General features: G+C 35.2%; 1 protein-coding gene across 1 annotated transcript in view; it reads right to left on the bottom strand.

Annotated features, from left to right (window-relative positions):
- ERBB4 (erb-b2 receptor tyrosine kinase 4) overlaps positions 1-26014 on the bottom strand; it is a 1100940-nt gene that overhangs the window by 18590 nt on the left and 1056336 nt on the right. The window contains exons 22-25 of the mRNA XM_024763203.1: positions 22475-22550; positions 18707-18853; positions 16542-16639; positions 14790-14960 (exon numbers count right to left, since the gene is read on the bottom strand). Coding sequence (XP_024618971.1) covers positions 14790-14960; positions 16542-16639; positions 18707-18853; positions 22475-22550 — 492 coding nt within the window. The remainder of the gene's footprint in view (positions 1-14789; positions 14961-16541; positions 16640-18706; positions 18854-22474; positions 22551-26014) is intronic.

Genomic DNA, 26014 nt, shown 5'->3' with positions numbered 1-26014 from the left:
GCTCAGATTTTGCCAAAAACAATGCATGAGAAGAGGATGTTTGGATCATTCTTATGACTGATCTCTTAAATTCTGATTGAAAGATAGGTAACCAAAAGCTCAGGTGAGAGCAATTAGAAATAAAATCAGCACACTGACAGCACTTTTAGGATTTTAATCCAGTCTGTTGCCATACAGAAGCATACTGAATGTCAATTATGCAGGAGGAGAAGATACTTCCAAGAGAGCTTGATGTAACCCCAGGTTGTGAATTATTTGTTTTGAAATGCCTTCATATTTTCCTGCTTGGAAATTCTGGTCAAGAGAAGAGCAAAAACAAGTAGCAAGCTCATCCTAAGCATATGGTCAGGTGAACATTCATAAAATATTTAGCAGCCTACAAATAAAATTTTTAAAAATGCTACATCATCCGCCTCCAGAAGGGAGGAAGGAAGCACAATAAATAAAGGGTTGTTTGTTATTATATTAAATTCCCAGGGTCCACCCCATCCAACTTGAGTTTCTAAATACCAGAAGCCCCAAAGGAAGTTTTCACTAAAGTGCTATTTGGAACTAGGAACACAGACATAGGAATTCTTTCTCTACCAAACAGGGTAGGAGAGTTCAAACACTACTTTACTATCGCTGATGTTTTCAGGGAAAGCTGGCACATTAAGAGAAGCACATAGTAATGTAAGACACGTTTGAACCATCACTTACGTCAAACTTCTCATGCAGTCTCCTTTGACTCAGGAGAGAATCAGTCTTTGTTATAGTTCACATTTTAAAAAGCAGTCACAATTTTCTCACTAGAAGCAAAGCTGGCCTTGTCACTTCCCTCTTAAAAAAACCAACTTGTTCAGATGACCCCAGATGCATTCTGTTTGCCCCTATTGTAACATTTTTCTCATTGCATTTTATTGCCTAGCTGCTTATCTGCAAATTTCTTGAGGGCAGGACTGGATGTGCCTCTAATGGGCAACCATGGGATTAGATACATAGTAGACACCTTAATAAGTGTTTGATCAATGAATAAATGATTGAATAAATAGATGCTCTTCGATACATGCCTGAAATAATCAGCTATTTGAGTGAGGTAAGTGAAAATTTTTGAGTCTGAATTAGTGAATAAGCAGCTACTAGTAAGACTATTCAGATAGTTCCTTAAAGATCGAAATTAACAGTTATGAGGAATTTAATGATAAATTAAAAAGTTAAAATGATTTACTAATGTATTCATCTCTTTTTTTTTTTTTTGCGTTACGCGGGCCTCTCACTGTTGTGGCCTCTCCCATTGCGGAGCACAGGCTCCAGACGCGCAGGTTCAGCGGCCATGGCTCACGGACCCAGCCGCTCCGCATGTGGGATCTTCCCGGACCTGGGCACGAACCCGTGTCCCCAGCATCGGCAGGCGGACTCTCAAACAATGCGCCACCAGGGAAGCCCTATTCATCTTATTTTTAAAGAACTGAGTACTGAACTTTTGGCAATGATAAAACAGCAAAAACAAACAAAAAAAAGTGGTCAGCAGCAGAATGAGAAGCAATGCATCATTGTGGTGAAGAGTATGGCCTCTAGGAATACAGAGCCAGGTTACCTGTTCTGTCATTTAATATCCATGGCTCAATTTCGCCATGTACAAAACGTGATAATAATAGTAAATATCTCATAGGGTTTTCATGAGATTAAATAAACTAATAAATATTATACAGTTAATATGTTACCTGGCACATAATAAGTGATAATAGTTGTCACTTATTATTATGTATTCTGTGAGTCATCTCATATTCTTAAAAATATATGTGATCATTAGGAGTAAAAGAATGAGTTTAGTCATTTAAACTCAGGAGTAGCCAATAGCTTGGTCTCTGTAACACAGAACTACAGTACCTGGCTCTAAATAAGAAGAAATTATACCAAACTCCAAATGAATCTGAATAACGTACATTTCAATGTCTCCAATATGCAAAGAATTTTAAACATTATTATTGTCTTCCAGAGAGGGAAAACAATTAAGTATGGATGTTACTACAACCCAGGAATCCCACTACTGGGCATATACCCTGACAAAATCATAATTCAAAAAGAGTCACGTACCACAATGTTCATTGCAGTTCTATTTACAATAGCCAGGGCATGGAAGCAACCTAAGTGTCCATCGACAGATGAATGGGTAAAGAAGATGTGGCACATATATACAATGGAATATTATTCAACCATAAAAAGAAATGAAACTGAGTTATTTGTAGTGAGTTGGATGGACCTAGAGTCTGTCATACAGAGTGAAGTAAGTCAGAAAGAGAAAAACAAATACCATATGCTAGCACATATATGTGGAATCTAAAAAAGAAAAAAGGGTTCTGAAGAACGTAGGGGCAGGACAGGAATAAAGATGGAGACGTAGAGAAGGGACTTGAGGACACAGGGAGGGGGAAGGGTAAGCTGGGACAAAGTGAGAGAGTGGCATGGACATGTATACACTACCAAATGTAACATAGATAGCTAGTGGGAAGCAGCCACATAGCACAGGGAGATCAGCTCCGTGCTCTGTGACCACCTAGAGAAGTGGGATAGGGAGGGTGGGAGGTAGGGAGACCCAAGAGGGAGGAGATATGAGGATATATGTATATGTATAGCTGATTCACTTTGTTATACAGCAGAAATTAACACACCATTGTAAAACAATTGTACCCCAATAAAGATGTTGAAAAAAATTAAGTATTGATACAACAACAACAAAAGTATGGATTTTACTAAACTATGTCTATAATTCTCATTGGACAAAGCAAATGAAATTGCTTGTGAATTAAACTTCTAATTTCTTCCCCTCTCTGATTTACAGTACTTCTTTCATCACAACACAGAAAATATTTTACAGCAAGAGATACCGTCACAGTATTTGCAACTTTTTCCACAGTGGTCTACTCCTCTCTCAATTCAGCCTTTGCTCAAGTGTAATGAGAGGCTGGTCCATAGTCATTCATTTACAGTGTCTGAGTGAAAACTACAGAGCACACATTACCCTCTCTTGAGAACACTCCGATGTGTCAGAATTCCAAAGGGAAAAATGGAACTTTTCATCTGGGCAGGTGAATGGCAAAAGGGACCAAAACACAAGATGCTTGTGATGAGGGTGTATCAAAGGCAGAAAGTACACAAAGGAAAGCTGATGAGCGAGCCCACTCCCCGCTACCCACGACCATCTTCTCCAATCCGTTTCATGGAGCAATCAAAGGATATTCTGAACCTCCCCAAATGCCATCAATCCTTATTGAGAAGGAAATAGAACATCTCTCTCTTAAGCCTTTGCAGGAGTAATCATCAGAGCAAGCTGGCCTGAACAGGGAGATTTGGCAGACAAAGATGGATTTGTCAAAATAAATAAATAAATACAGACATACATAAGTTAAATAACCTTCACAAAATATGAATAGAAAGTTGATGATAATCTCCCCATTCTATTGTGTAAAGGGTAAAGAAACTCACAGTTGTGCTCTCCAGGTCTAATACAGTAAAGAATAGGCTTCTTGATGAGATGTTTCCCATAATGTACAGCAGAGCTGGGAATCTTGTGGCAATAATACTAAAAAATAACCATCTAAATGATTTAGATAAAACATTCATTAACATTCCAGATCTAAGTCTCTAAGTGGCCCCTCCCTCCTCTTTGTTTCCTTCCCTAGCTCTGATTTTCTTCTTTAGCACTTTTGAACAAAGAAGGGAAGAAGCCTCTTTTGATTGTTTAAAAAGGCTTCTTAAGCTAGCTGACAATTGCTCAAGTGTAAAATAACTTCATAAAGATCACTGAAATGTTCTTTAACACTAGACTCTCCTTAAACAAGCCATATTTCTGTGGTCCCTGTTGTCTCTGTGTTGCACGGCCTGTTTGGCAGCGTCCAATTCTAGTACCCATGAAGAAGCAGCAAACAATGATGTCAACAAGCTCTTTCAGATGAATCATTATTTAATAGATGAGTCACTCATTTTGGAGTCAGAGGGCCTGATACTGGTTTGGTTCTTGAGTTACCAAGTTCTCAACCAAGTTACCAAGTCAGGGATTTCAATTACTGTGTCCTTGGGATTCTGCTGTGAAAATAAAATGCCTCCTATGTCAAAGTTCTTTGTAAACTTTAAAGCATTATTCTGCTATCTCTTATTTTTGTGAATATTCCAGGAATGAAAGTGACTCTGTTTTTATAATGTATTGCTTGTAGTGGACTTTGAATCCTCAGAGGGTAAGAAGGGGTGAGGGTACTTTTCAAAATAGTAGGCTAAAGTAAAAAAAGGTTTCATAAAGATTGTCCCAAATATTTTTTTAAAAAATTAAAGAAATAAGAAATCTGTACTAACTGTGCTTTAATAGTTTGAGTAATTATTAGGCTTTTTTTTGAATGGTCAATTTACAAAATTTAATTGTTTCTTTTAACAATTTATTTTTTACAAGCACTACATTCATATTTTAGAAAAATCATAGAATACATATTAACAGAAAGTAGGAAATAAAAGCCATGCAGCCATAAATAATCACTGTTAATATTTAGATGCATAATATTTGATGTTAGATCATATTGTATATACTACCTTGAAGCATTTTCATTAAAACTATATATTATTGGCATCTTTTCATGTCAATAAATAACTTCAATAGCATTGTTCTTAATGGCTTTATAGGCTTTTATTTATATGTTGTTTATTATTTTTCAGAGATGATATATTGATTTTCCATGTTCTTTTACCAAGTGAAGGGTGGGTGTTAAAAGTTTAGACTGTAGACAAGACAGGTCTGTGTTCAAATCTCCCTTTTTACCATACACGCTGGAAGTCTCAGCAAAAAGGCCTTGCCTCTCTATGTTTGTTTCTGCCTCTGTAAAATGTAAACAGTAAATTCAGCTTACCCTTCTTGTGAAGATTTAGGGTAATAAATGTAAAAGCTCAGAGCAGAACCTAACACACAAATATGTGATCAATAAGTGATAGTTATATTTAAGTTTGTGTTTGAAAACTTTGAAACATTTGTAAAACTTGTAAGGATCCTTTTATCTTCAAGCATGTAATTACTGAGTCCCAACACTGACGTTGTTCTCCCTGTTTTTCGTTTCGATTTTGGCTCTATCAGTTCCATTTGATCCTCCAAAACCATTAACTCTTGATTACAGGGAGTCTCACAGGAGAATAAACAGAGGAGGCAAAACAGCAGCAGGCCTCTCATTGCACTCCCAGCAGGAGCCTTTTAAACCAATTGATGCTAAATCTCATTAGACTTGAAGTCAAAATCAAGATGTCCAGGGTTTGGACCAGTAAAAAAGCAGATAGAACCAATAGAGGGTTAAATGTTAGATGTGAGAGATCAGAGCATGGCTTCCCACCTCTCCCTTCAAAGTAAAGGACACAGAGCTCTGGCTTTTACCTTTCCTAGTATCAGTTTACAAACTGTAAGATGAAAGTGTTTGTACTAGAAGGTCTTTAAGACCCCAGCTCTGGCACTCTATGAATATATAACTACTTACATGTCACCTCATACTACAGTGGGGCAGCTCAGTGGTGCAAATTACTAAGAGTGATCTATATACTTGGATCAAGGGCAAACCACACTGGTTATATTTGTATTTGGGGAAAATCTAGTTGAAATGAGTGACTAGAGAAGGACATAAATACCAAGGGAAAGGAAGGAAAAGAAAATGGAAAATAAGAGAGAAGAAGATTATGTTGTTGGTATGGTAAGAAGAGTCAGGTGTCTGTGTGTAAATGGAAGCATGGAATTTTATGTACAGGAAATAACATATTATTATTATTTTGTATTTACTGCCAACCTCCTCTCCTTCCTTAGCTTTGAAGATGGGAATTTCTAAATATCTTGTCACCACTTCAGCCAGGGTCAGTGGATCACTCTGATTCACCATGCTCTAGGAAACATACCACCTCTATTGTATCTGCAAGCATGCATTTATAGGCAGTGGTATTTAGTTTTAATCTTTCATTTTCCAACAGAAAGAACAGATTTTCTAAAGAATAAACAACTGTAGAGGAAATCACAATGTACTACAGCAAGGAGGTGCTACCCCAAGTCCAAATCTGCTAGAAGTGATTTCTATGAAACCTGGAGATACAATTTGAGAAAGAAGTCCAAAAATGATATCTTTCTTAAGAAATTGAAAAATAATTTAATTTTGTGTGTAATTCTTAAACATAGGGCTACTATAAAAGATTTATCATTACATCTAACATGATGTCATGACCTGAACTCTATCTAAAACCCTGAGGAGTCAGGGAGAAATAAAAGAATAATAACAATGGAAAAAAGTACTTTGTTAAAGAAAAGTAAAGCTTACAAAGAGTAGTATAACTAAAACAATATAACCAGACTTTAAGAAAGTCACTGGTGGGGGCTTCCCTAAAAAAAAAAAAAAAAAAAAAAAAGAAAGTCACTGGTGGAGAAGACACTGCACAAAAAGGCATAGACATTTTGCTGATAAATTAATCATTTGACAGAATGCGGGATACCCCCAAATTAGTGGCAAATCAGAGAGATGAGAGTTATTTTTGATATCCCAATAATGTCCAAGAACTTGGGAGACTAAACAAATGCAATCTGATGTTATGTTCTTATTTAGGGGAAAAAAGAAAATAAACAAATTTACCATGCATAAGGAGAAATAGTTCTTTGTTAAAATATATAAACTACCCACCCATGCCTCCAAACTAAAACAGAAAGCACCAACATGATCTGTATTTTGAAAGAGATCAAAGTAGGGATAAAGCTTGCAGCTCTGGGCAATTTTATGTGTGTGAGTAGACAGCAGTGGAAAATAAATTGCAGTGACTGGTCAACTGGAATGGCCAAGGCATTTCCTAGGATAAATGTTCAAAATCCCTTCAACTGTTAGTGACAATAAAACTATATATCATATAAAGCAAAATCTAATATAATATATATCATTCAAGTTTATCCCACTGATGAAAATGAAAGGAGTACTCTCAATAGATGAGGACAAAATAAAGGAGTTAGTGCTAATAAGTGATCAGGTGCTTGAAATATTCACAGTATTGTCTTTTATTTGGTAAACCTTATATGTAGAAATTGAGCCTGTCTGAAGAAATTTTAAAAAATGTAGCTGTCAGTTAGAATGATTTTGTAGTAATTCCTGTGAAGTGATGAGGCCCTGAATTAGAGTCATGGCAGGAGAAACATAAGACAGGAATTTGAGAGCTGTTTTATAGGAAGACCAAAAAGGATTTTGCTTTTAATTGGATGATTTTAATGAAAAGCAAAAGATTTTAAAACCACATTTCAAGCCTTCATAACACTGACAAAAAATAGGAAAATTGGGAGAGAATCCATCATATCTCTTCATAACATAAAAGAGTTCTCAAACATGTGTAGTATAGAAATATTATAAAAACAAGAATTTTTTTAAAGTATAGTTAAAAACACATCTCCTTGTCTTTGTTCATACTGGGGTTTTTGTTTGGTTTTGATTTTTGCTTTCCTTTTGATCCATTTCAGTCCCACTCTACCAAAATTCTACTTCTATTCCAAGCTAAATCCAATAATGATAGAGCCACAAATGACACTCCATAGCCTCTTTAACTGATTTGGTCTTTTTCCTACAATACCTGGCATATTGCTCTCAGAATATTATCTCCTCAAACGGAATGTGAAGTCTTTGAGGGAAGAAGATTTGTCTTTCAACTCTGTACCCTCATTGCCCAACACAGTGCCTGGCCCAAGATAAACATTCAATGTATTAATTCATTTACTCTTTCACCATAATAAACTAACAAGTTAAAAGATTACTACTTAGATAGGTAACACTTTGGGGCAAAAACTACCTAGTGATATGGAGTGTCTTAGTAAGAAGAGCTCCTTCTCCTGTCTTGATCGATAAAATTTAAAAACACAATACCCAAGTATCATATCAAGGATACTGGGAATCCTTGACATATTTTGGAAGAAATGTAAAACCAATAACCTGAGACTACAATCATTTATCATCAAGTAGCAGCTGTTGTTAGAATTGATATTGATCCTTGGTAAATTGCAACCAGAGTAACCTTGTTATATCATCACAAAATCTTCCCACTACATCATTTAGCTATGAGATACTTCCTTAACATGTGTCCTTAGGTTTTTCTCTTCTATAATCAATCACAAAAGGAAAAAAAAAGTTGTGTATAGAGGTAACCCAAAATGTTTTGGGGCATTTTTCGATTAAATATTTTCTAGAAGAAAATCTAATATGAATGCATAAAATAAATGATTATTTTGAAAAGTCATCCTATGAAAAGATAGTTAAAATTACAAGGAGCTCTTAAGTGATCTAGTTCAATCTTCTCAACATTGAAGTAAAGAAACTGAATCTGATTAAGGAATATGACCAAGGCTGAAGTGTCAAAGAGTTAGTTCTAAAACGTGAGATTTCTGACATCCAACTTAGTTTCTTTTATCCAATTATCATTAAGGAAATGAAAAGTGTTAGTTCCATAAGTTGTAAGAAGTTTAATAGCAACTTGAAATAAGGAACTACCTTCCCGCAGTCTCTCTGTTATTTTAGGAATATGGCTCCCTTGTGGGACTACTAAAAGCTAGACTTTATTAATTAATAGCTCTGCCTCTTATCATTTGTAAATTATCTAACCTCTCCACATATTAATTTCCTTAACTCTTAAAATGGGACATATATTATTACCTACCTCATAGAGCTTTGTGAAATTAAAGTGAAATAGTTAATTTAAAACACTTCGTATAGTATTTAGGTTATAGTAAGAACTCAAGTTTCAGCTGATATTACTATTTTTTAAATTTCATAAAATAAATCAAGGTTTTGATTTACTAAATTGTAAAGACAAACCCAATTGAAACTTTCATAGCTTCAAATGTCATTATTGAGAGTGACATCATTGTTTCTGCATTCTCATTTTGCTTGAATTTCTACTAGTTTATGCATCATTAGGAAGCATACATAGCACAAGATCATAAATCCTACAGGGGAGGCCAAAAGTGTCTTATATTTCTCTTTCCATCTTCCTTCCTTCCTTCCTTCCTTCCTTCCTTCCTTCCTTCTTCCCTTCCTTCCTTCCTTCCTCCCTTTCTTCCTTCCTTCCTTTCTTTTTCTTTCTCTTTCTTTCTTTCTTTCTTTCTTTCTTTCTTTCTTTCTTTCTTTCTTTCTTTCTTTCTCCCTTTCTCTCTTTCTTTCTTTCTTTCCTATAGATTAGTAAAAATCTCAAAGATCATTACAATATATGTTAAAACCCTTGCTAAAATACCTTTATCAAAGTTATGAAATCTTAACTGATGGCAAAGTGATAGAGGTATAAAATAAAGTATATAGAATTATATTTTCTGAGCAGTCAAATATTCAGCCTATATTCAATTATTTAGAAGCTGATCAAATTTGTGAAATACCAAACCCCTTTTTCTTTCTTCACCCTTCACTTTTCCTGCCTATACTTTGTCCAGTTTTTCAATTCATTTATATACCCATCCTAGAAGAGAAAGGACAAAGAGGAGGAAAAATGCAAATCTGTAAATAGAGTTATTTCTTAGCAGATTGGAAAGAAGTGGAGAAAACTTTAAATTGTAATGATAGATCCATTGTAGATCACCCGCTCTACCAATGTGGAGCAGCTACAGAGGAAGACAGTTCCTCTGTCTTCCCCTGGCCTGGATACTTCACGTGTTTGTTGATGTTTTCTGAAAGAGGTAGGACACTTAATCTTTAAAACTACTCACCACAAATGACTGAATGATCCCGCAACAATTGAATCATGTCCTCCTCTATAAAAATGCACTGAAGCTTTTACATTAAATTCAACTTTCTAATATCATTAAAGCTAAAATATCTTTAGCTGCATCAATGTATTAGCCATTCTTATTCATTGCTGTTGCATTTAATTACAGCTCATTATACTAAACAAACATAAATCTGGGTAACTCAAAAGAAAGAGACAAAACATATCCATATTAACAGAAAAATAATCCATGCAGAAATTCCAAAATCGTACTGAACACTTAGTTGAAAATGTAAGGCAGTATGCATTTAAATAAATATGTCAAGAGAAAAGAAAGGCAGCAGGGAACCTAAAACCTCTTGATAGACTGAATATACAAACAGACAATGGCTGGATCGTATATGAAATCAGTAACCTAATTCACACTTAACAGCAACCTGCCCAGAAAACCATAGCTAAAATAAACAGCCCAGGAATGCAGTTGACTTATAAATCGGACTTGCAGGAAGCCTGATTGTTACCTTTAGTAGCAATCCAGGAAGCTAAACAATAACTTCTGTTAACAATTGGCCCTAAATGACCAGGATTTGATTCATAACTAGCAGCTTCCCTAATTTTTGTCACCACTTTCAACTTAGAGCCAACCAGAGAAAGCCAAATATGTACACCTAACCCATAGGATGCTCTGCTTCTAGTTAGCCCTCTTTTAGATTCCCTATGCCAATAGCCTCCAATCAGGCCATTCCTGAAGCCTTCCTTTTTCTCCACTATAAATGTTTCCCATTCCTCCATCTGCCCTTGAGTCTCTCCCAAAACACAAGTGACAGTGGTTGACTCCCTTGTTATAGTAAGCTCTGAATAAATAGCCCTGAATAAATAGCTCTGAATAAATAGATGGTCTTATTTATTTCAACACGATCAAACACCCACTGTACATCCATCAATGGACAACACGCTTAGATATATTAGAAAGTCAACCATCACAATATTCTGTGAGGATTTTTTTCGTCCCCATTTTACAGATACAGAGAACTGAAGTTTGCAGAAGTTTAGATAGCTTCTCACATTTTCCTATTCTACATCATGTTACAGTAAGTGCTTTTGGTATATTATTTTGGTAAAGTTTTTGAGATAATATTAAAAGGATATCTAACAATAACAACAACAATAGATATAAATTAGATGAATGTTTTCTAGCATTACTTGCTTTTGTATCTGGCAACTTGCTGGATAAAAGTCCACATTGTATTTTTAGTTGACTCACTGCTTTAAGGTTATTTAGAATCACTTTAAGGGTGATTCTAAAAGAACGGAATAAGTATTGATTTGCCTAGCATTTCAGATACTCTGCAATTTTTTAAGTTAATTGCCTAACAATCATATATGTACTATTGTGTTTATTTTACAAATAAAGAAGCAAAGTTGTAAAGATATTCAGAACTTTAAGACTTTCAGCTAGTGAGCAGGGGAGTCTATATATAAAAACTGAATTACTTTTTGGTTTCAAAGTCCAACAAACATGCTCAAAACTCCTTTGATTAAAATTCACTTTAAAACATTCCCTTACCACATAAGTTGGTCACAGAAACTAAAATTGAAGTAATATTTTCTAACTATAAAATAATGCAAATTAGCTTTATAGGAAAGAAGGGGGGAAAACAGCATTTGCACATATTAGAAATTACCATACAAGTTACATAAAGCCAGACAGAAAAAATAGAAAAATATAGATGAATAATAAGGCTTTTTAATGCCTGAAAATAAAATGATATTTAAGAAAAATTCCTTTAACAAAGACCTGAAAAAGTAAAAGGAAATATACAGATAACATTGTTTAAATAATAACTGGAATAAGAAATGATGACTAAAGGCCAAATAATTCCTCATGCGGTTTCTACTTTCTTACTAATTCCCTCCAGTTAACTCAAACTTTTACTATGAATTCTTGGCACTGAGCATAAATTAAGATGAACAGAAAAGTTAGAATTTGAGAATCCTTATAAAAAGGAAAAGATTCAAGCCCTTGGCCTTTATAACATTTCATGTTAAGGAAGGAAACTATTTTCTTGAAATTTCCCTGTTTTAATAAAGGTAATGAATTTGTCACATAAAATTATAAATATCAAAGTCATGATTTGACCATTTTCCTAAGTGTACAGAGAAGAAAATGGTGCCTCTTTTACACACCTTAAAGGTGTTTTTCCTTGCCATAAACAAAACACTGGGGCTTCCCTGGTGGCACAGTAGTTGAGAGTCCGCCTGCCGATGCAGGGGACATGGGTTTGTGCCCCGGTCCGGGAAGATCCCACATGTCGCGGAGCGGCTGGGTCCATGAGCCATGGCCGCTGAGCCTGCGTGTCCGGAGCCTGTGCTCCGCAACGGGAGAGGCCACAACAGTGAGAGCCCCGCGTACCACAAAAAAAAAAAAAAAAAAGAAAAAAAACATTGATGTTCAATATCTATCAGTTGATATAATTTAAAAAATTTTTAGTTCTATCTCCCTATCTCCTCTCCACTGAGCTACAAGACAAATTTTTCATATGCATGAGAAATGACTTGAGGTCTCTATCTTTGCCTCTATCTATACCAGACCTTCTAAATGGGGGAAGGTGGGCAAGAAGTATAGGGCAGGTTGGGAGATGCATTTTACAAGAAAAAACCTAGGGAGTTTCCCAAACAACATGTATCTCAGAGGTTGAGGTTGATGCCAAGAAAAACAACCATATTGAAAATAACATTTTCTAATCACTGTGAAGCAATAGTGTGTGTAGTACAGGCAGACTGATCCGGCTCTTCCATTGGCCGTGTGAGTCACCTTTGGCCATTCAAGTCACTTAACTTTGTGACAAATAATGATAATAGAACCTCACGGGATTTTTGTAAGTATTAAGAGACAATATATATGTGTTGACACATAGTAAACACTAGGTTTATCATTGCTGTCAGTTTGAAACAAAGCAAATTACTTTGTTTTAGAGAATGAGCAGCAAATTGAAAGTTTTCTTATGCCGATGGTCAAGACAAAGAGGATGCTGTTTGTTCCATGAGCTACGACAATGTTCTTAGAGGGAGGAGGAGACCAAGAGAAAAGAATTGCTTTCTAGAAAAAATTAAGCATCACGTTTATGTCTTTTCAATTGAAGAAATTGATTACAGGCTTCTCTATGCTCCATAATGGCTAATGAATACTTGATTATAACACTATCATGCTACACTCTGTCTTTGTATCTGCGTGAGTCTTTTGTTAAACTTGGTACATCTTGAAAGTAGTAGTTATGTCAAAATATTTAAATCTCATGTCTAATAATGGCTTACATGCAGAGGTACTCAATACATGTTGAATGTTTATGGTTTCCTTTGCTGTGCAAAAGGTTTTAAGTTTAATTAGGTCTCATTTGTTTACTTTTGTTTTTATTTTCATTATTCTAGGAGGCGGGTCAAAAAAGATCTTGCTGGGGTTTATGTCAAAGAGTGTTTTTCCTATGTTTTCCTCTAAGAGTTTTATAGTGTCTGATCTTACATTTAGGTCTTTAATCCATTTGGAGGTTATTTTTGTGTATGGTGTTAGGTAGTGCTCTAATTTCATTCTTTTCCATGTACCTGTCCAGTTTTCCCAGCACCACTTATTGAAGAGGCTGGGAATAAGTGAAACAACTTATTGTTACAAATGAAACAACGGACAAAGGATTAATCTCCAAAATATACAAACAGCTCACGAAGCTCAATATTAAAAAAACAAACAATTCAATTAAAAAATGGGCAGAAGACCTAAATAGACATTTCACCAAAGAAGACATATACATGGCCAAGAAGCACATGAAAAGATGCTCAACATCACTAGCCATTAGAGAAATGCAAATCAAAACTACAATGAGGTATCACCTCACACTGGTCAGAATGGCCATTACCAAAAAATCTAGAAACAATAAATTCTGGAAAAGTAAAAAAAAAAAAAAAAAGTGGTACTGATGAACCTAGTTGCAGGGCAGGAATAAAGACATAGACATAGAGTGTGGACTTGAGGATGTGGTAGGGGAGGGCAAAGCTAGGGCAAAGTGAGAGTAGTATCAACACATATACACTAACCGAATATAAAATAGTTACCTAGTGGGAAGCAGCCCCATAGCACAGGGAGATCAGCTTGGTGCTTTGTGATGACCTAGAGATGTTTGATAGGGAGGGTGGGAGGGAGGCTCAAGAGGGAGGGGATATGTGGATATATGTATGCATATGGCTGATTCACTTTGTTGTACAACAGATACTAACACGGTATTGTGAAGCAATTATATTCCAATAAGGATCTATTTAAAAAAAAAAAGAAAGGCCTGGAATATGTTAGGCACTTAATAAATGCTGACTCTATCAAAAAGTAAATAAATAAATGTCGAATGAAGAATGAATTTTCAAAAATAAACAAGTGAATGAATACATGGATTGACAGTTTTCAGAGAAAGAATGGTGTTCATATAGCGTGGGCTTAATATTTAAAATGAAATGGAAACTCCTTTCAGAAGCTGCTTTCAAAAGTTAAATCTGCATCTTAGAAATGATTCAGAAGCCCTCCCAATATGATTGATTTAGTCCAAAGGATTACACACTTTCTGTTTCTACTTCAACTTGACAGAAGATATTTAATGTCTCCTAAATGAGTAATAACGAGTTGTACTTGTATTGTCTCTTGACTAATAAGTCATATCATTTTATTGAGAAAAAAAGTAGAGAGCCTATCTTGGGAAGAATTTTCATTTATATACAAACACATACAGATTTATTAGTTTGAATTGGTTGTAGATTTTCAAAAATTAAGTTTTTTTTTAACTGACTTAAGATGAAGAAAAGTTTCTCCTTTTGAAATCTTGAAGATATTTCAGAGTGCATGTTGTATTGCCCATGCTTACCTTCCAAAATTAACTATATATGGCAAGCTTGGCATATCTTTTGTTGGTATAACTTACTTTTAATTTAGGAATCACACTTTTTTGAGCTACATAATTTATTTGGTAATTTTAGTACTTACACTGTTTTTCCATGACTTTGTTTCTCAGAAATAATATGAGAGGTGGTATATAATTACTTCTTACCCTATTTGAGTCGATTCTTGCTCTGGAAGTATAGATGGGAGGTGGGATGTTGAAAGCCTGAGGGACCAGATATTCCTCAGCATCCATCATATCTTCTAAATCCTCTTCATCCAAGAGATTCTGAAAGAACTTGCTGTCGTTTGGACTGGGAAGCTTCATACGATCATCACCCTAAAAAGTTTCCCATCAGATATACACACAGAAATGATTCTTTCCTTCATTTTAAATATGTGAACTTTGTAGCAAATTTATGTAATATCAAAATGGTTGCAAATTCATGCACTCATTAAACAAAATAATTATTTAGCACAAATACCAGCCATATAGAAGCCTATAACATACTTAGATATGACACGGTAAGATAAAAACATTTAATACAAGAAGAATGTGATAAATGCCATTAGAGATAAATAAAGCAGAATGCTATGGCTATTTTGAGAGAGGAATAAACCATTTCAGATCTGATAATAATGGTGGGTTTCATTGTCAAGATGGCGTTTGAGCTGTGACTTTAAGAGTATAAAATAAAGAAAGAGCAATTGACTTATCAATCTTTATTATACTTGGTTGGTTTGATAGTGTAGAGCTATCATGATACATTGAATCCATGGTTTGCTCTATAGCATAATATTGTTAAAGTGATAACATTCAAAATCACAGCACTGGTGGCAAATAACATAAAGGGGGTGGGAGAAACACCAAAACAATAGTTACACTCCTACCTCATCTATTTCTTTTTTTTTTTTTTTTTTTTTTTGCGGTACGCGGGCCCCCCCCTGTTGTGGCCTCTCCCGTCGCGGAGCACAGGCTCCGGACGCACAGGCCCAGCAGCCATGGCTCACGGGCCCAGCCGCTCCGCAGCATGTGGGATCTTCCCGGACCGGGGCAGGAACCCCTGTCCCCTGCATCGGCAGGCGGACTCCCAACTGCTGCGCCACCAGGGAAGCCCTCATCTATTTCTTAAGTAGAATTTTAAAATTTGTTTTGTGATATTTTTGTAAACTTTTTTAAATTAATTAGGGAAAAAGTTAGCTAGAAATCATTATCTGCTAAAATCTGACTTTTATCTTCATGTCAGACTACTGATATGAAGATAAACACTACCTTGTTTTATTGAGGAATCTTAACTCAGTGTTATCCAAGGTCCACTTGTTTATGGTTTAGGTAAAATAATCATAAAGAAATATATTACAACTTTTAAATTATTAAATCCATTTTTTCTAGTGTTACATATAAAATGTTCTTTTGGTCTATTATTTTTGTATATTAATTCATCTGAATCTGAGTTATTACTTGAATATTGCATACCTCCCAAAAGAAAAAATACATATTTTAAAATATTTTTCTAGGAAATTAAATGTCAATTTATTGAAACTTTTAGTTCACTGCCTTCAAACATGGACACGATTAAAACAAAAATCCATCTTCCTTTTATTCCAAGAAGAGATGATTATAACAATGAACATGACTAGCAGAGTACTACAAGGCTTGTCTGAGGATAAAGGCCTTTTTATGTACATGAATAATCATAATTATCTGGCAGTTCAACAGTAGAGGCACTTGAGTACTAAGGGAAGATGCTTAGAAGTGGTTCTGACATCAAGTAAAAGTCATTTCACATGGTATTTTGCTTAGCTAATTAATTAATTTGTGAATGATGATATCCATAGTTCCAAAGTCCAGATATTACTACTGTTTTGTAGTGGGTTTGTCATTGGGATATTCTCAAAAATCTAAGTCAAATGTACAAACCTGAATAACTAGGTATCTTTGAGGGTCTCGAGCCATCCTCGAAAATTCAGCAGCCAGTTCCTTAAATTTAGGTCTACTGTCAGCATCAATCATCCAACCTAGAAATTCACATGCAATAAAAGAGTCACTATATCCATAATTTTATGAAAATAAAGACTAAGTTTGAAACATATCATTTAAATAAAAATGATCTGACAAAGAAAGCTAATGAAAGAAACAATCCAATAGGTGAGATTCTATCTCAATCAGTTTGCTGACATTCACAACTAAATGTAACATATTATAGAACAACACAAGCTTTTTATTTTGTTGATATAATTTAAAATTAATTTTTCATCATAGAAAATATAACCTAGGCTAACCATGGGAATTTACAGAATCTCAGATCTTTTTTCCATAGGTGTGAAGAGAATTTAAAAATAAAAAAAATATTTTTCTTTGATGGGTATAGAAAAGGTGATTGGAATCTAATTTATCATTTTATATCAGGAGTGACATGGAATAAAAACTTTCGTTGCAATGCTGTATACTGGCAAAAAGGTGAAAAAAGGAATTGAAAGCAACTTTCTTATGCTACTTTTTTCCCGGTGGGAAAAAAATTAATGCAAAGTGATTGGTAATGTTTGTTCAGAAATAGTCACTAGCTTATCTTAGTGCTAGGCTTTCCAGCATAAAATACTATCAGCAATTTATCAAGTTATGTATCAAGAACCTTAACTCCCCAGGCTCTGTTTAACTGTTGAAATGACAAGAATAAAGGCACCAAGCTTTCCTTGATTTTATTGCCAAATGACCCTTTTCTTAGATATTAAAACTCCTAAAAGCGAGGTAAGAGTTGCTATTAGGCAAGATGTTTTCCTGAATTTTTATTATTCATCAGAGTATCTAAATGAAGTATATAAATCATCTCATGCTAGTTATGGGATCAAATTATGTAATACATGTATGTTTTTAAACTTTCTTCCATAGCTGACTACCGAAAAATGTTTGACCCAATAAAGCCATAAAACTTGTTTCCTCTTTTCTGCAAGTTCAATTTTTATTCTTGTTATGGGAAGTGTTTGGGTGTCATTTTATGTATCATTAAAATTATTTGATTTTTTTCTCTCCTAACAAAGCTCAAATGCTCTATATTTTATATGTAACCACTAAAAAAAAAATGCTGTTGATACCAAGATGTTAATGAGAAAAATCAATGTTTCTGGAACTCTATTGGAACCAGAAAAGGTTAAATTCTCAGTGAGGTATCAGTTTCTTTCTAACTAAATATTGAGTAAACAGAACTACACTTAGAGAAAAGGGCATGCTGACCTGAAGTGAAAAGCACATTTTTTGTTTCTTCCCTCACTGTCAGAATGTATCACACATGTCATGAGTATAAATCTGAGTAGACCTGTCCAAAGTCTCTTATTAATAAGATGCTTATTCACCTTCACCAGTTTGTTTCTTTGCTAACCCTGTGTAAATCAAAAGGGGAAAACCTCTCATTACACAAGAAAGATTGCTGAATGCTAATCTCATTTAAATTAAGTCAGAAACTCCAGAGACTTCCCTAATTCCATTTAAATTAAGAGTCTAGGCTTCCAAAATACATTTATAACACATATGTGTCTGGGGCATAGAAGGGAGAAAGAAAAGTAAGAGAGTTAGATGTAAACAAATGATCAAATTGAAAGAAAGTAAACATTCATAATCTTTGTAGTTCAATGTAGATTCATGTCTTTCCACTTCCCATTTTGCCTTGCTAATTTTCTGTTGACTGAAACTGGTAAATCTATTTCCATTTAATTCATTTTTTTAAACTATTAGTTTCAAGCTTTTTTCTTTTTGTGTAGATCATTGATCTAGTCTGCTTTTTTCCTCTAAAGAATATTAACATTATTGTGATTAATTACATCTCTTTATGAGAAAGTTTCATTGCCATGGAAATGATAAGAATCAAAGTGAAATAAATAAGAAGTGTAAGAATCATACAATGTTGACTTCATAGCATGAAAGCATGATATTGCTTCATATTAACAAGAATCACAACAAACACGGGTTTACATGCTCCTTTTCACAATTATCTGCAAACTTTTATATTTTTTAATATACAGAAAAATTGTGCAGGTTGATTAATTACTAAGAATGATGATGAGGATGATAACATAATTTTGCAATCTTACATTTGACCATGACCATATAAACATCAATAGTGCAGATGGGAGGCTGGGGCAAACGTTCTCCTTTCTCTAACAAATCGGGGATTTCTCTGGTTGGAATTCCATCATAGGGTTTTCCTCCAAAGGTCATCAGTTCCCATATAGTGACTCCTAAAAGGGAGATCAAATTCTTACATAAGGATGTTAACAATATACTTTGAAGAAACCAGCAATATGCCTGTGGCAAAAGAATGCTTCTTAGAGGGCAATTAGAAATAGTCTAAAGAAAGGCTCTTCAGATTCCTATGTCCACATGAGAAGCCCAATGACAAAATCTTTGTGGGAAATTTGATTTTCTTATCATTGTCTTGAAATTTTTAATGGGTAGCGGAGACAATTTCAGAGTGGACAGAATCTGTTCCCCATTTCTACTTATAAGTAATGCTAATGATTGTTGACCCAATTTGTTTCACCACATTAGAGCCTATAAAACAATTTATTTACTATACACATGTGTACTCAGTACCAAATAAATATGATTAGGTAAAATCTGATATTGACTAATTTTGAGATTAGCATCTTTACTATTAAAAGACCAAAAGGCCAAACTGGGGTTCCAGAATGATTACTTATGTTATAGTAAATAATTGTGCTTTTCTTTTTAACTAACACAAAGAGAACAAGTGGATAAAACACATTCATTTCTCTAACACATATGAGAGACTGACTGAAGAATAATCCATATGTAAGATAAAGTACATGTAAAGTGAGCTTTCCAAAATTGAAGTGAATCAATAATAGTCTATTCCTTAGACAATAAGAATGGTTTCTTGAATCACTAGAACACTGATTTCCTCAGTAAAAGCAAATACTCTAAATACTAGCATGCAAATAGCCACCTTTGACAAGAATAATGACTCTGATCTGAGCAATAACATACACAATACAGATCTCTTCTTTATAATCTAATAATTATATAATTTAAAAGTTATAGTTTTCTTAAGGATAAAGGTTGTTAGTTCAGAAATAGCTATGTGGGCACAATAGTATTAGCAAGTGAATTTTGATCGATGCATATACAAGTATCTTTTAATATAAAATCTAATTATGGCTATGTTTTCTTTTCTACTGCCATCTGTAATGAATTATTTATTCAAACTGAAGTAATTTTTAGCTCATAAGAGTTACCATTGACTGATAATAAAAATGCAAAGCTTAAACTATAAAAGTATATGTAAACTTCAAATTATTCTTCATAATAGTATCATTAATGATTATCTGATTTTTTTAGTTAATATTTACATCTTATGATTCTTAGGTATAATATAAACGTGTAACTCGTGACACAATTTCACTGTTTGATCTTTATAAAACCCTACTTGATGTTGCATACTAAAGAATGATTCATAGAACTGATGATTAAAACTCGGTGTCCATGAGGCAGGCTGGAACAAGTTAAGAAGTAGATTACTGTCTATTTATGTTCAGTCAGTCATATTTATAGAATAGGTATTTAATGAGAACATTTTATTAACTTATGTTTGCAGTTATAAAAGAATAGATGCTCTCACATCTCTATCAGAACTTCTAATATAAGCAAGATACAAAGCAACTACAAATTAATAGAAAATACAATAAACAGAAACACATATATACAAAAACCGAAGCAGAAAAATCAAACCCCCCACTTCTGCCAATAATATTCCAATTATATCTTTGCAGAGGTGATGATAAGTAGAGTCAAACAGAGATGGCTTCATATAGAAGAACAATCTCAAGAAAGCTAAATTAGAAACATCTTCGAAACTTACAATTCTATCATTTGAAGATATAAACCATATTCAATGCATATTTATTTTTATAAAAATAAAGACGCACCCAGTGGCAATGTTCCACAAAGATTCACTGTAAACAAGATGAAATATCTTTCTCTGCCTTTTATGCCTTTGCAACCAACTATGATATATCATAACAATCTTAAAATGCCTTATGGATATGGGTTGATGAACTGGGCTATGTTTCAAAACAGAGTTCACTCTATCATTCTATCTATCTATCATCTATTTATCTATCTATCTATCTATCTATCTATCTATCTATCTATCTATTTTTACTAAACTGCTTCTGAGATGTCGCAATTCAACATGAACATTATAGCCTTAAAACAGGATTTTCTCTAAAAGATAAATTTTACCATTAAAAATGTGATTGCCCTGCCAACGTTTACTTTAATGTGTATATATAGTTACTTATTCTAGAGGTCATTTAAAATTTTCAGATTGCCATGTTTAGTTCAGGGAAATATAAGTAGGAAAAAAAAGGGAAAGAAAAGAAAAGGAAAAAAAATATATGATATTATTTAAATCTATCTTATAAAATATGTAAATCTATATCATAATATATATGCTAATCTATACCATATAATATATAAATGATTATGTACATGCTAATGTATATCATATTCTATAAACATCTATCTCATATTTATAATGTATATGATATATATAATAAAAATAATAATATATATATTTGTTTTTTATTTAGTCCTGACAGTTGAACTATGCTTTGTCAAGTATTCCTCTATACTTGCCTAAATCTCAAACACACAACACTCTACTGCTAAACTGAGCAGAATAAATGAGGTCTTTGTGGAAATTTTAACACCTCCTATGGTTTACATGTGTGGAAGGAAAAACTATCCTATAGAAATGTCTTATTATTTTAAAGATAATTTATACTGTTCTAGATAAGAAGTATAAGTTCTTTAGTGACTTAATGATTTAATTTTCTTTCTAAAAAAAAGTAAATAAACTAAACTTAAATTTGAGCAAAATAAATCGTATCATGCTTTCAAGTCTCACCACCACCATATTATTTAAAGAAGCATAGTGCTTTTTATTTGTAAGAAGTGCTAGCTTTATATGGTATATTTAAACTTAGAAAAGGTGTTGATTTGTTCTTACTAATACTTAGATGGACATAAGTTGTAAATAGCCAGACAGAGGCTAAGAAGCTCATCTCAAAAACTGAGTTAAATGCAATTAAATAAATTTTCTAAATTTTCAAATCTCTATTTCCAGTTCATATTATAATTCTCTAATATATCTGTTTACTCCAAAAGTAGTTTGTAAATTAAAATTAAAGCTGTAATTAGAAATCATCTCTCTTACCTCTCCCCTCACATTTACTACTCTCATCCTACTGATTTCAATAACTGTTCTTTGTTCTAACAATAATCTCTATTTTTTTTTACTATTGAACATAGATTCCCATATGAAAAAAAATTTTTTTAAACATTCATTGCATTTAGAGTTATGTTTTTTTGTTTGTTTGTTTGTTTTGCAGTATGCGGGCCTCTCACTGTTGTGGCCTCTCCCATTGTGGAGCACAGGCTCCAGACACGCAGGCTCAGTGGCCGTGGCTCACGGGCCTAGCAGCTCCACAGCATGTGGGATCATCCCGGACCAGGGATTGAACCAGTGTCCCCTGCATCGGCAGGTGGACTCTCAACCACTGCGCCACCAGGGAAGCCCTAGAGTTATGTTTTAAAAGAGTTGTTGAAATGAAGGCCATGAGATTCTATGAAAATGTCCCTAATCTAAAACTGCTGGGGTTTTTTTTGTTCTGTTTTTTTGTTTTTTGTCAAAATGATCAGACAAGTTGCTACCAAAATAAAAGGTTATGGTAGACAACTCAACCAAGACGTTAATGTATTACATTTTAGAGACCCAAGAAACATAATATGTTTATTTTTGTTTTAAAAGCCTTATGTCACAAGGAAGAATTATTTACCATAGCTCCAAACGTCACTCTGATGGGTGAATTTTCTATAGTGTATACACTCCAAAGCCATCCATTTAATTGGCATCTATAGAGAAGTAAGAAATGAAAGGTTTATAGTCATATAAAAAGTCATTTCTATATTTCCTCAATATGAGTCTCAATTATATTTTTTGACTGTATGCCTAGAAAATAGAAATAGAAATTGTTATTTTCAATACAGGGAACAAGTGAAATGAAATTTAAGCTTCAAATGAATTAACATGAAGATATATTTATTTTTTAAAGTTTCATAAACAATGAAAAGTAAAATAATAAGTATCACTTTCTATAGTTTTTTTGTTTTGTTTTGTTTTTGCGGTACGCGGGCCTCTCACTGTTGTGGCCTCTCGCGTTGCGGAGCACAGGCTCCGGACGCGCAGGCTCAGCGGCCATGGCTCACAGGCCCAGCCGCTCCGTGGCAGGTAGGATCTTCCCGGACCGGGGCACAAACCCATGTCCGCTGCATGGGCAGGCAGACTCTCAACCACTGCGTCACCAGGGAAGCCCCACTTTCTATAGTTTTAATTAACTTTCAGTAATTAAGTTACTATTTAACATTATGACTTACAATATCAATTCTAAACATCTAATACATGTACTTCTAAAAATGTGGTCATATTATGTTTTTTCCCCCAAAATGAGATTCTCTACATTTTCAGTAAATGCTTTTTCACCCTCAGACAAATTTCCAGCCACTGGTAAAAAGGACTTTTTCTACACTTGGCCCCTCCCTTCTCCTCTCAGATAATTTGGTCACTAAAACACCTAAAATAATGAATTCCAAAGTTAGCCTTGCTTTGTTCCCCAGCCACAAATGATCTTCCTTGTCTTAGTTAGCCAGTATTGAAAATATGTACCATTTTCAAAATAGGAATTATATAAAAGGATATGAGAAGATCAGTACAAATCCATCATCTCTGCAAGAAAAGCAACTCAACTCACCCGGCTGCTGATGGTTCAGCAGAACGATTTTCAACTAAGAAGGGCAGCATTATATAGCTGGGAATATAATTAGATTCTATGGAATAAAGATAAACATTTCTACTTAGCAGCTGAAACATTAAAACTAAATAGGCCTTTGAAATCATGAGGTTGGCTGCTCACCAAGGTGACACCAAGGTAACTCTGTGACAGAATCACGGTATTCAGTGAAAGGGAACAGAAGACACATTGAAAGTAATTTCCCTACGGGCAAGGAGTTAGCACACTTTATGGACTACGGACACTGTTAAAGAAGTAAGTTTAAATCACAGGTGGCTCAATAAAGACTTAATTGTTACTAGACATTTAAAGCTCTAATGATTCTTGCTTTAGACAAATCTTACAGCTGTATGTTCTCAAGACAAGTGAAGTCATGTGATTTATAGACTTCTACTTCTGCACAATCCTGTAGTGAATTTCAAAGCCATGGTCTCAAACTGCTGCAATTTGTAGTAAACAAGCAAAATAGGCTAATAAAATCAAGGAAAAGCCATAGAATACTACAAAACCGAAGTTTTTTAAAAAATAAATTTTGTGTTCTTTTGTGATAAGACTTGAATATATATAGTTATATAAGAGTTTAGTATAAAAATCAACGTGAAATATTTGGAACACTATCATTGAAAAATATTCATAATGTGTATTTGGATGGCCCTTGATGAATAAGGCACATAATAAATATATTGATACGATATATGAATTAATTTTTTTTTGTTGTTGTTAGCACAAGCTTATAGGTCACTACAGGTTAAGGCTGCATTTGCTTATTTCATTTGGCCTCTCCTGACTGAAATTTCTCCAGACCAAGCTAGAAGGACCTCCACATGAAGAGGAGATATCCTCGACAGTTACCAAAAACAGCAAGTTAACAGCGGGTTAATGAAGAAAGACAAGAGCTGGAACTAAGGCATGGATTGAGACCACATGGTGGGTGAGGGAGGGAGGAACACAGTTGTCAGGCAGGGCCTGAGGATGGAGAGTCAGAAAAGTTAGAAAAGGCAGTGGCACTGCACAGATCCCTGGGATATAGCAGCTTACATTTTAGTGGAGGGAGTCAGATAGTAAATAAATTGGTGGGGGACCTTCAAGACGGCGGAGGAGTAAGACATGGAGATCACCTTCCTCCCCACAAATACATCAGAAATACTTCTACATATGGAACAACTCCTACAGAACACCTACTGAACGCTGAAAGAAGATCTCAGACTTCCCAAAAGGCAAGAAACTCCTCACGTACCTGGGTAGGGCAAAAGAAAAAAGAAAAAACAGAGACAAAAGAATAGGGATGGGACCTGCACCTCGGGGAGGGAGCTGTGAAGGAGGAAAAGTTTCCACACGCTAGGCAGTCCCTTCACTGGCAGAGACAGGGGTTGGTGGGGGGAAGCTTCAGAGCCACAGAGGAGAGAGCAGCAACAGGAGTGCAGAGGACAAAGCAGAGAGATTCCTGCACACAGGATCAGTGCTGACCAGCACATGAGTGCTGGTGACAGCCCGAGAGGCTTATCTGCTCACCTGCTGGGGTGGGTGAGGGCTGGGAGCTGAGGCATGGGCTTCGGAGGTCAGATCCCTGGGAGAGGACTGGGGTTGGCTGCATGAACACAGCCTGAAGGGGGCTAGTGCACCACAGCTAGCCGGGGAAAAAAGTCTGGAACTGCCTAAAAGGCAAGAGACCATTGTTTTGGGGTGCACGAGGAGAGGGAATTCAGAGCACCGCCTAAACAAGCTCCAGAAAGGGGCATGAACTGCGGTTATCAGTTCAGACACCAGAGACGGGCATGAGATGCTCGGGCTGCTGGTGCAGCCACCAAGGAGCCTGTGTGCAAGCACAGGTCACTATCCACACCTCCCCTCCCGGGAGCCTGTGCAGCACGCCACTGCCAGGGTCCCACGATCCAGAGACAACTTGCCTGGGAGAACAGAGAACACATGGCATACCTCAGGCTGGGGTAACATCATGCAGGCTTCTGCCACCTTAGGCTCACCCCACATTCCATACCCGTCCCGCTCCCCCCCTAGCCTGAGAGAGCCAGAGCCCCCTTATCAACTACTCCTTTAACCCCCTCCTGCCTGGGTGGGGAACTGATGCCCTCAGGTGACCTACATGCAGAGGCGGGGCCAAATCCAAAGCTGAACCCTGGGAGCTGTGTGAACAAAGAAGAGAAAGGGAAATCTCTCCCAGCAGCCTCAGGAGCAGCAGATTAAATCTCCACAACCAACTTGATGTACCCTGCATCTGTGGAATGCCTGAATAGACAATGATCACACCAAAATTTAGGCAGTGGATTTTGGGAGCAACTGTAGACTTGAGATTAGCTTTTTGCATATAATTTGTTTCTGGTTTTATGTTTATCTTGGTTTAGTATTTAGAGCTTATTATCACTGGTAGATTTGTTTACTGACTTGGTTGCTCTCTTCCTTTTATATATATTATATATTTTTTCCTTTTTCTCTCTTTGTGAGTGTGTATGTGTGTATGCTTCTTTGTGTGATTTTGTCTGTATACCTTTGCTTTTACCATTTGTCCTAGGG

The sequence above is a fragment of the Neophocaena asiaeorientalis genome, unplaced genomic scaffold (assembly GCF_003031525.2).
Source record: "Neophocaena asiaeorientalis asiaeorientalis breed wild unplaced genomic scaffold, Neophocaena_asiaeorientalis_V1.1 scaffold86, whole genome shotgun sequence".
Classification (NCBI taxonomy): Eukaryota; Metazoa; Chordata; class Mammalia; order Artiodactyla; family Phocoenidae; genus Neophocaena; species Neophocaena asiaeorientalis.
This window is presented reverse-complemented; position numbering and strand designations above follow the sequence as displayed.